Source organism: Marmota monax, unplaced genomic scaffold, assembly GCF_021218885.2.
Source record: "Marmota monax isolate L192 unplaced genomic scaffold, Marmota_monax_Labrador192_F-V1.1 WCK01_AAM20220418_F8-fsc00017, whole genome shotgun sequence".
Classification (NCBI taxonomy): Eukaryota; Metazoa; Chordata; class Mammalia; order Rodentia; family Sciuridae; genus Marmota; species Marmota monax.
Window position 1 is genome coordinate 3,385,593 of NW_026695241.1, and position 10,786 is coordinate 3,396,378.

Consider the following 10,786-nt stretch of genomic DNA (forward strand, 5'->3'; position numbering starts at 1 on the left):
TTTACTGACCACTCAGGGGTCAGATTCAAGCGCCCTCCTGTCTCCCGGCAACCTCGAATAAAGTGCCTTCGGCAGGGCCCCGGGCCAGAGTGCTGGCTTCTACACACGTAGGACAGCGAGGCCTGGGTCGAGTCCCCCGCAGCCCCCGACAGCAGCCCCACTAGGTGCCCTGTGCCACCTGTCAATTCCATGGCCCAGGAGAGGCAGGGGCTCCTCAGAGAGCCAGCTGAGGGCATAGACTGATATCCCGGCCACCACAACCCAGGACGTGTCCTGTCATCCCTCGGCAGTGTGACAAAACGTGGGAACCAGACCAGCAAATGCACAGCAGGCAGATGAAAGGGGACAGACAGGACAACCAGCCGTCCACAGAGCCCCACAGGCACAGCCACAGAGCCAGAGATGGGCCTAGGGGACACTGTTCTCCAGTCCCTCCCAGGAGGCCAGACCAGCAGGTGGCCCTCCCCTCAGGACGCAGGTGGAAATCCGAAGTCCAGGCAGCGGTATCGGTGGCCCTGCTGGGGCAGATCCTGGGGCAGGTCTAGAGCAGAGGTTCTCAAGCTGTGCTCTGGGGGCCCACAGCAGGGACATCACTGCAGGACTTGTGAGGGATGTGCATTGCAAGTCTGGCCTCAGCCCAGCTATCCACACTGGAAGCTTAGTGGGACGCACCCCTTAGGTCTCTTCTGAAAGAGCAGGGGAGAAAGGGAACCAAGGGGCTCCGACCACGTCCCCGCATGGAAGCGCCTCACCACAGACCTTTTTTCTCAAAAGTTTTTATTTTGAGAGAGGGTCTCTCTAAGTTGCTGGGGCTGGCTTTAAACTTGCAATCCTCCTGCCTTGGCCTCCCAAGTCACTGGGGTGACAGGCACAGCCACTGTAACCAGCCTTGTTTCTCTTTTCAAACAACTTTCAAGACCTTCCCCGGGCTCCGCCTTCTACACGGTGCTTAGCCTCCTAATGAATTCAGGGCCAAGACCTGCTCAAGGTTCCCCACCCGTGCCTCCCTCGGGACCTGGAAGAGCGTGGACCCAGCTCCACTGACCAAGCGTCAGCACCTGTTCTAAGCTCCCTGGTTTACAGATCATCTGCCCCTAACCCTAACCTTCAGCTGAATAAACGACGTAGGAACAATAAATTGGCTTGACCTCATTGGCATGGCCCCAGAGGTCATTTCAGGGCCGTGGGGGTTGCTGCATGGTTTCGCCCTGGCGACAGCAGGAGGAAGCCAAGCCAGTGTCCACTTAGATGGACCTTCTCCAAGCTTGACCTGAGAACGTCGGGCTGCAGGGGGCCAGGTCGGGGACTCCCTGAGGCTTTTACAGGCCAGAGAGAGGCTTGCCCTGCCAGGTGCCCCTGAGAGCAGCCTCCACCCTGACCCTCAGGGGGGCGTGGAAGGCCCTCTGCAGACTCAGCACGGCGTCAGGGATCCTGTCGCCTCCTGCCTGTCCCATGGCCGGTGGTGCTTTCCAGATTTGTTGGGACTCAGAGCTGGCCATAGCAAGTGGGCATCGGGAGCTCGGTCTCAGGAGCCACCTCATGGTGCGGGTCTGGAGCCAGGTTCTCTAGTGACAGTGAGAAACGCAGCCTGGGTTCCTGGGTGTGCGGCTGCCACCCGGGACCCCTGCTTGGCTGCCACCACCCTCTTCCTCTTCTCTGCTTGACCCAGGCAGGCCCCGACTCCATCCCTGCCACCCTTCCCCAGCAGGCCCCAGGACCCTGCCCACCCCCTCTGCCCCCACTCTGCCCTGCCCCGTGGGCTGGCGGTGGTGAGAAAAGAGGCGAGGCGGGTACAGGACTGGTCCTGATGCTGTGGGCCCTGGGTGAGGGCTGGAGCACTCGGAGGCCTGGGCACCGAGAACGGGGGTCCGGGGGGTGCTGGGGGGCGGATCCTGCTTCTTTGGAAAGCTCCTGCAGGGCTTGGGGAAGCTCCTGGGCTCCGGGTCCTTGGCACTGTCCGTTACCCAGCACTCTCTGGGTTCCGTGGGCAGTGAGTTCGTCCTCACCATCTCCATTTTGTCCAACATGAATTCCTGCAAAGGGACATCAGCTTCTCACCCAACAGGGCTCTGGCCCCTGGACACCACTTCCCAGGGACCAGAACACTGTCCTGTCCGAGGCTGGCCTGCATCTCCCACAACTCTCAAAAGGACGGGGTGCAGTGCCTCTGGGAAAATGAGCAAACCGAGGCTTAGAGAGGTCGTGTGACTTGCTGAAGTTGCACAGCCTAGGAGGGGCAGATGGCTTCCTGAACACGGCCACCTGCCCCTTCTCATTGCTCCCTCTAGGCTCCCACTAGACGGTGCCCTCTCCCTCTCTGAAGGACCAGGTGAGTCTTTCTCTGTCCCCACCTCCAAACCTGTCAATGCTGAGCACATCTGGGTGACTTCATTAGTGTTGGTTGAGGACTGACAGATTGACCCCGAAGCCTGATGTGATTGCTATGGGGAGGGCCCTGGGGACCCCCTGACATTACCTTGTCATTTCTTCTGTTTTCTTGGGGAGAAAATTGAGTGAATACGCTGTGGCTACTTAGATGAACGTGCCCTTACTCAGCAGAGACGTTCCTACAGCACGTGAGGGAGTCACAGCCTGGGGCTGCCAGCCAGACAGACCAGCTGGATGTGCCCCAAGTCGAGTCTCATGGCAGCCTTGAATTGGCCTGAAAGACTCCTGTGACAAGTCCCTCTCGAGGGGACTCTTGCTGGCTGCTGCTGACAGGGGACCCCAGAGAAGAGCTCTGCCCATAAGTGCCCTGAGCTAGGAATCCCGGGACGGGGCGTCTCCCTGAGCCGGCCTCCAATGCAAGTCTGGATGCAGGATGGAGCCAGAGCAGAAGAGGACGGACAGGAGGGGGAGGGTCCCCATGTGCCACTGAGCCTTGGTGCCCATCCCCCACCCTGGGCATCAGACTTGCACTGGGGACTGAGCCACTGGGGCCCGGCTGAGCCCTACAACCTTGGCAGAGAACGAAGCCGAGCGCCCATGCTTCCAACTCCAGCACTTACCCAAGGGCTGGTGTCACTCGGGGTGGAGTCTTGCCTAGTGTGTGCCAGGCCCTGGGTGACCCCCAACATACCCCCCCGCCCCCAATCACTACAGAGCCACAGCATCAGGACAAGTGGTGCGGACAAAAGAAGAGACGTTAGGCCAGGTGCAGTGACACATGTCTGTGATCCCAGGGGCTCTGGAGGCTGAGGCAGGAGGATCTCGAGTTCAAAGGCAGCCTCAGCAACTGTGAGGCTCTAAGCAACTCAGTGAGACCCTGTCTCTAAATAAAACAAAATAGGGCTGGGGTGTAGCTCCGTGGTCGAGTGGCCCTGAGTTCAATCCATACCCCCCCTCCCCTCCAAAAAGAAGAGGAGAGACATGTAAATCCATGGAACAGAGCTGAGCGTCCAGAAGCAGACTTCCTGTTCAGTCGACTGATCTCTGACGGAGTTACAAGACAATTCAATGGGGGAAAGAATTGTTTTTTTTTTTTTTTAAAAAAAAAAAGAAAAAATGGCATCAGAACAAGTGGCCAGCTTCCTGCAAGGATGGAGTCGGAGCCCGCCCCACACGGGTCAAAATCAGGAGAGCAAGACGGCCACACACCAGAAATAGGTGTGAATCTCTCGGCCTGGTTTCTCGAGGACTGGTTTCTTAGACACGACCCACAAAGCACCAGCAAACAAACAACCAAAGTGAAAACATTGGATCATCAACATTTAAAAAAACCTGTGCTTCCAAGAACACCATTAGAAAGGTAGAAGACCCTCCCAGGACGGGAGAGGTTTTCAAATCCCTTGTTTGCTAAAGGACCTGCATCCAGAGTATATAAGGAATTCTTACAACCCAGCTACAAAAAGATGAATAGCTATATTTTTTAACAGGCAAAGAATTTCAATAAATATTTCTCCAAAGAACAAGAGACTCACAGCCGATAAGCACATAAAAAAAAATGCCCGACATCATCAGGAAAATGCAAACAGAAACCAAGGTACCAAGGTGAGATTCCACTTGCTCCACACCCACCAGGACGGCTCAATGACACAGCCAGTGCCTAGGTTGGCAGAGGGGTGGAGCCATCGGGACCCCCGGGCATCGATCCTGGGTTGTTCAAACACTTCGGCAGTTCCTCAAAATGGGAAATAGAGCTATGACGGCAATGCCATTCCTGGGCATCTACCCAGGTGCCCGAGAGCACTGAAAACATGTCCGAATAAAAACCTGTTTGCTGATGTTCAGAGCAGCACGTTCACCAGCCCAAAGTGGGAACAGCCCAAACATCCATCAAGTAACGAATGGAGAAGAACAGATGTGCCTTATCCACACAGTGGAGTACTACCCAGCCATAAACAATGACGAAGGAGTCGATGTGGGCTACAATGTGGCTGAACCTCAAGAACCCGGGGCTGAGGGAAAGCAGCCAGATGTCAAGTGCATCTTCTGGAGGGACAAACGTGTTCTGGAGCTCGCCCCTGTGAGGGCGTGTGATTCTGAGTGTGCTGCAGACACTGAAGCATCTACTTCATTTGGTCCCTGCGGGAGCAACCACGAGAGGGACCAGATGAACTTGGCTGAACTTGGCTCAGCACTGAGGTTTCACCTGAAGATCCAGCGCAGAAGGCCCCTCACTCCCTAGAACGCTTCCTTCTGGTGCACGCGTGTGTGTAATTGTGTGACCCTACCTGGGTCTGTGCGTGTGCGAGTGTTCAGGTGTGTCTGTGTTTCACGAGTATTGTTGGTGTGCAAAGAGCAACATTCGTGTCTGCATTGTGTGTATGCTGTGTGAGTGTGAGTGTGTGTGTGAGTGTGTGTGTGTGTGTGTGTGTGTGTGTGTGTGTGGTGGTGGTGACGTCCAGGGGGCTGCACATAAAGATCAGGCCCGACAGGAGTTCCCCTGTGCACCCACCCTGACCCCGTCACCTGATGGGGCTCAAGTTCATTGACAGACTCGGGGGCCTTGGGTCCTAAGCACCGGGACCACGTAGCCGTGAAGGAGGGCTGGTGGGGGCCGTGGGTGAAGGCCCAGGACGGGGGCCTGCAGGGGGTGGGGGGCAGTGGCCAGCCCCTGGCCTCACCTTAATCCAGTCGAGCTTGGAGAAGAGGCCCAGGCTCTCGGGCACTCTGTGGGCCGCGCGGCTGCACTGCCGGGCCATGTTGTCCACGGTCAGTTGCAGGTAGTCCAGCAGCTCACCCTGCAGGAGGAGGACCGAGGCTCAGGCCCCACCAGCTGCCTGCCCCTGCCCCAGCTCACGCAGGAGCCTGGAGCCCCCTCCGCCTGCTTGTATTCTGCTCCCGGGGCTTGGAAGAGCCTCTCCCCACCAGAGCCCAGGTCCTCCTCTCAGAGGAGACATCTGCGCGACTCCCCCGGGGGCAGGGGGCTGCGAGTGGGCCTAGAGGAACCCGAACCTCCAGCAACACGGTCAGGTGCTGCGGCCAGGACTCCACGACTGTCCAGTCCAGCTGCCACCACAGCTGGCCCGCAGGTCTTGCCCACCCAGGTCCCACAGGCACAGTCCACGGGGCCAAGAAGTCCCGCACTCACTCAGTGACCGTGTCCCGCCATGGGAGGGAGCCCGCACAGTGCTCAGCCCCGAGCCTGGGCCCCCGCTGACCTCTCAGCAGTCCCTGAGGCTGGAAGGGTGCAGGCTGTTGGCTCTGGCTACCGTGAGGACCCGGGGCTCTGGGGGGAGCTAGCCACGTCCCTGAGGCCAGCAAGGGGCGGAGCAGAGCTGGACACTTGGCACCTGGTCAGGACTTTGGCCCTGCGCTCAGCACAGCCAGGCCATGGCCAGAGAGACACCAGGTGACCTACGACGTTGCACAGTAACTCACTTAAAATACCATTATTGGCCAAAAAAATCACATAAGGTTTGACTACACGCCTGGCACAATCCCAGGCCCGGGACAGGCCAGCGGGCCCAGCCCTGCTTCTCCACAGAGCTTGGTCCTTAACTGTCTGTCTCCCCATCTTAGCTGAGGAGAGACAGTGGGGTGTGTGTGTGTGTGTGTGTGTGTGTGTGTGCAAGTCTCTGTGTGTCTTTGTGTGTCTGTACTTGTCTCTGTATGTCTGTGTGTGCGTCTGTCTGTGTGCCGGTCTGTATGTCCTTGTTTCTCAGTGTCTCCGTGTCTGTGTCTGTCTGTCTGTCTGTCTGTGCTGGGGGGATGGTTGGTTGAGGAGGCAGGGGTCCCACCCCCCGGCCAGCAGACAGGACTCACACTGTATTTCCGGTTGTGTGGATGTGGGTCCACGCCCACGTCTTTCTGGTAGCTGATGCTGTGTTTCAGCCTCTGCCACTGCGTGCTGTGACACTTCTTCTGCAGCTGACACAGCTGGATCTTGAGGCTCTGTGGTGAGAGGCCTGGGTCATCGTGGGGCAGCAGACTCTTGGGGGCATCTGCCTGGGCCACCCCGAGAAGCTCCCTGCCCACCGTGGTCTGAGTGGCTGGCGCTCCTCAAGGCCCGGGAGACGCGGGAAGGGCCTGCCCGGGGCCTGGTGTCCCTCACCCGAGCCAGAGCCGGCAGGCTGCGTGCTCCGGCCTTGACCTGCTGAGCAGCACCGGGACCCAGCTGGCCCCGGCCCTGGCCCAGCCGGACTCTGGGCTGCGAGGGGGAGACGCAGGGCAGACACAGCCTCACTTTCTGGCCGTTCCTTTTGCTTCAAAAATGAGAACAGTGCGGCTGCGACTGAAGGCGAGACTTCAGCCCCTTCCCCAAATATGAGTGGTTAGTCGAGGGCTGTTCCACGCAGTGTTCTGAGCTATTAGAGGTCACAGGGAAGGGACACAGGGAACAGGATTCCACCTCGTGGGTGAGGACAGCATTCAACCGAGCCTTGCTCGATCTCCTCTCAAATCTCCCAGGAATAACAGCCCCTTCTCCTGCAGGTGCTGGAGGGAGGTTTAAATGAGACGAAGCTCATTTAGGTGCTTCTCCCAGTGTCCAGCACCTGCTGGATCCCGCCCTCAAAGGAAAAGAAACTTCCAAGAGGCGTAGTTTTGCAGCACTGCCACTAGGGGGCAGAGACGCTCCAGACATCCCACAGTGGCCCTCTGGGACAAACCAAGCAACTGGTCACACTTCCTCACGTGGCGATGGCAGTGTAGGCTCCATGACGCCCTGCCTTTGCTGGGTGGGCTCCCCCACGGACGTGTGCCCCCTCCAGCAAGAGCACTTCATGTGACACAGTTTGTGTTTGGTGTCTCACGAGAGGGTGTGACGGCCCCATTTGACAGACAGGGAGACTGAGGCTCAGACAGGACACAAACCCTGCAGCTGGTCAGGGGTGGCCTGGGATGGGAAGCCCAGTCTGTCTGACTCCAGAGGTCTTGGATTTCCTACCCCTCGGAAGGCCCTTGAAGCACAGGCAGAGTGACAGGGAGGGAGGAGACCCCAGGTACCTTGGGGTGGACAGGAAATGGGTCCCCAGCCACTCTGGGCCGAGGTGACCGGCTCCAGGTAGCACTTACCGGCACCAGGGTCCTGTGGCCCTCCTCCAGGAACTCCAGGCTCTGGAGGAGGGCCTGGTTCATCTGGGAGAAAGTGTCCAGGCACTTGCGGGCCTCCTGGCTGGCCGTGAGGAGCCGCCCGTAGTGCCGCACCATGGCCTCCACCAGGGCCGACTCCGGCTCCTCCCGAAGGCTGCTCTCTGTGGGGACAGGGAGGGTGGCAGGGGCAGGCGCTGACCAGGTGGGTGGGGTGTCTGCTGCTGAGCCCCGAGTTGAGCAGCCCCACACCCACCCGTGGCTTGGCACCCGAGGCCCTGCCCCAGCCACCCCCCCAGCAGCCCTGCCAGCTCCTGCATGGACCCATCAGCCCCAAACCTGCCACTGTGCCCCGGGGCTGCAGCCCAGCCCTGTACATGCTCTTTGCTGAGTTCATCTGAGCCCCGAGAGAGGTGGTCTCCTCTGTGAAGCCTTTTCTGACCCTCAGGCGGGGTTAGGGCTCCCACAGCCCTGGCCAGTACCTTTAATATGGCCCTGAGCACAGCGGCTGTGAAGACAGATGGATCAGAGGCTGCACCTAGCCCACCACTTCCTGGCTGTGTGATCTTGGGCAAGTTCCTTACCCTCTCTGAACCTGGGTAGCACAGTAGCCCAAGGCTGGGAAGGAGGTGTAATAAAGATTTGCTAAAGAGCTTACCACAGAGTAAATACTTAATCAATGTTGATCATTATTTTTGATAATATTAAAATAAAAAATAATCAAAGTTTTTGTCTCTCCTTTTCTAATGAACTTCCAGCACTTATAACAGTGGACCCTGGTACAAATTATGATAAGACAAAATAATATCATATCCCCTTCAAGCACCCATTCTTAGTCCACAATAGCAAAACCAAAATGCCACAGACAGACAAAATACCGCTGTCCATCAGTATCCCAGGGGCACTGGTTCTAGGACCCCCGTGGTCACCAAAATCTGAGGCTGCTCAAGTCCCTTATGTGAGATGACGTTGCCTTCACCTAGAACCCACAGGTCCCGTGTGGCCTTGAAATCTGAGTAATGCCTGAGGGATGCGAGGGTCCATGAGCTGTGGCCTGTTGCTCAGGAGCCAGGGCAAGGCGGGGCGTTGGGCTGGGTGTGATTTGTGCGTGGTCTGGACCTGGGGTTGGCCGGGTCTGCGGATGCGCAGAGGCCCGCGGTGGTTGTCCCCGTGGCTCACGTGGCTGGGCGTGGAACACGGCCCTGGGCTCCTCGCGTGGAGGAATCAGTCTATTTGGTCACCGTCACTAGAGCTGTTTCCATTAGCCTGAGAGCCAGGGGCGAGCCGGGGACCAGGAGGGGGACTCGGCCCTTCTCAGCCTCGGTGGTGGCCTTCTCACTTCCCAGTCAGCAGAGGAGCCGCTCGGCGCGGCCCCAGCCCTGGAGGCCCCAGGAGGCGCCGTACCTTTGGGGATTTTCTCGAGGACCTTCATCAGGTAGTCCTCAAACACCTTGTGCCTCTGCACCGCTCTCTTCAGCTTCCTCTGCCTGTGGGGCCAGAGGCAAGGACGTGGCGTGGGACCCCGGTCTTGCATGGCCCCTTACCAGGGCCACCTCTGTGGGTTCCTGCTGGGCCCTGTGCTGAGCTGGCCACTTCCTGCCCATCAGTCGGCCACGGGCCTCTCATCCCGTCTTACTGCTGAGCAAACTGGGTCCCAGACAGGCGCGGGGTGTGGGGTGGGGGTGGGCAGCCGCCTCTGTCTGGTGTGGTCTACAGACCCCTCCTGGAGGCGGGGAGGTGGTGGCCACGGCCCGTCCAGGAGGCAGACCCCCCCCCCCCGGCCAGGTGCGCCACCTCCCTGGGCCTGGGTTCTCCAGGGGAAATGGTGGAGAGAACCCCACAGCGGGCCAGGACCACGTGGGGGGAGGTGGCCCCAGTCTGCCCCTGTGCTGACTCTTGGAGGAACTCTAAGCAAGCAGCGTCCAGTAGGTGGCCTACCTGGGCCCCGTCAAGGTCAGCGCTGGAGGGCAGAGGGCAGGGCCGGGCCAGCCCAGTCTGCCTCTGCAAACAGGGGCTGTAGTGGCTTCTCGGAGTGACCCCCAGGGACCCAGGCAAGCCCCTCTACCTCTCTGGGGCATGCAGGGGGAGTTGTCTGTCTCAGTACCTCGTGCCCCGCACCCCCGCCCTCGCCCTTCCTGGGGCCTGTCCCTTCCCATCTACTCGGGCTGTTAGAGCAGCCTCCACTTAAGGCCCAAGTGGAGGGCGAGGACCAGGGTCTCCACTCAGGACCGGCTCCACCACGCAGATGGACTTCCTGGGGGTCAAGCTGACAGGTGCACTGGGATGGCCACCTGCAGCCCCTCCTTCATGAGGAGGTCACTCAGCCCCGGAGGGCAGGGACTGGCCAGGATCTGAGGTCATCAAGGGGTGGTGGCCACGCCTCCCACCTCTCCTGCCACAGCTGGGTCGATTTCAAGGCTTTGCTGCCTGCCCCGGTCCCTTCCCTGGCCCGGCCTCTATGGAGCAGTTCTGCACATCCTGGCCCCTGGGCTCACTGTGGGTGGCGCTGGGGCTGGGGCCAAGGCAGGCCACAGCAGGCCCTGGGACCACACGTACTTGGCCTGCAGCTGGCAGAGCTCCTGCAGCAGCACCTGCAGGTCCCCGTCCTTGTCACCAGGATCGCTTGGGTCAGCTCCTTGGGCTGTGTCCATGGCACCAGAATTGCCCCTCAGCACCCCAGGCCACGCGGGATGGAGGAGGGGTCGCGGGTCAGAACGGTCACAGCAGTGGCTTCCTCCTCATGCTCCCGACAGTCCTCTGCAGCCGGTTAGCAATCCCGCTACACAGGGAAGGAAGCGAGGCTCAGAGAGGGCTGGGACCCACTCCAGGTCACACAGCAGAACTAGGTTTGGACTCTGGGCTCATTGAATCTGAAGTCCAGGGCCTTTGGGATATAGGACTGAGAGTGCCGCCCTGCAGTGGCATTATCACCCCGGCCACCTCACAACTGGTAGGGCCCCATCAGCCCCAGATCTTCCAAGAGGGGCTGACTTCCAGCAGCATCTGGGAAAGAGGTTGGGCTGAGAGCAGGGCTGGCTCAGAGGGCCCTCATGACAGCTCCGTGCCCACCGCCCGCCCACCCACTGGGCACCACTCATGTGAGCCTGCTGGAGAGCTGGGCTGGGGCTGAGAGGGACACCTCCAACGAGCTGCAGCCCAAGGGGGGGAGGGCGGCTAGCAGGGACTCCGCACGGCAGCACCAAGGGTTCCCAGCCGAGTGCCCGGGGGTCAGAGAGCGGGGGCAGGGCTGGGCAGCCTGTCCACCACCTGGCACTGGACACGGCTTCCTGAGCAGCAGGAGGAGCGGGGCCCA

At 59.7% G+C, this 10,786-nt stretch overlaps 1 protein-coding gene across 1 annotated transcript; it reads right to left on the minus strand.

Annotated features, from left to right (window-relative positions):
* Window positions 1-467: 467 nt before the first annotated feature.
* Ccdc197 (coiled-coil domain containing 197) lies at window positions 468-10,124 on the minus strand. Its single transcript, XM_046441117.1, has 7 exons — window positions 10,030-10,124; window positions 8,878-8,960; window positions 7,459-7,637; window positions 6,208-6,336; window positions 5,067-5,183; window positions 1,743-2,033; window positions 468-530 (listed from the first exon to the last, which is right to left on the minus strand). The coding sequence occupies exons 1-7, from the start codon at window positions 10,122-10,124 to the stop codon at window positions 468-470; spliced, it is 957 nt and encodes a 318-aa protein (XP_046297073.1).
* Between the last annotated feature and the right edge of the window lie 662 nt (window positions 10,125-10,786).

What these genes read in the sequence shown, in the direction of transcription:
- Ccdc197 (XM_046441117.1), bottom strand. Translation starts at nt 10,124, where the DNA reads ATGGACACAGCCCAAGGAGCTGACCCAAGCGATCCTGGTGACAAGGAC. An exon ending in CTCTGCCAGCTGCAGGCCAA is followed by an intron (nt 8,961 to 10,029) that starts GTACGTGTGGTC and finishes CTGGCCCCACAG; the next exon opens with GCAGAGGAAGCTGAAGAGAG. An exon ending in CCTCGAGAAAATCCCCAAAG is followed by an intron (nt 7,638 to 8,877) that starts GTACGGCGCCTC and finishes CTGTCCCCACAG; the next exon opens with AGAGCAGCCTTCGGGAGGAG.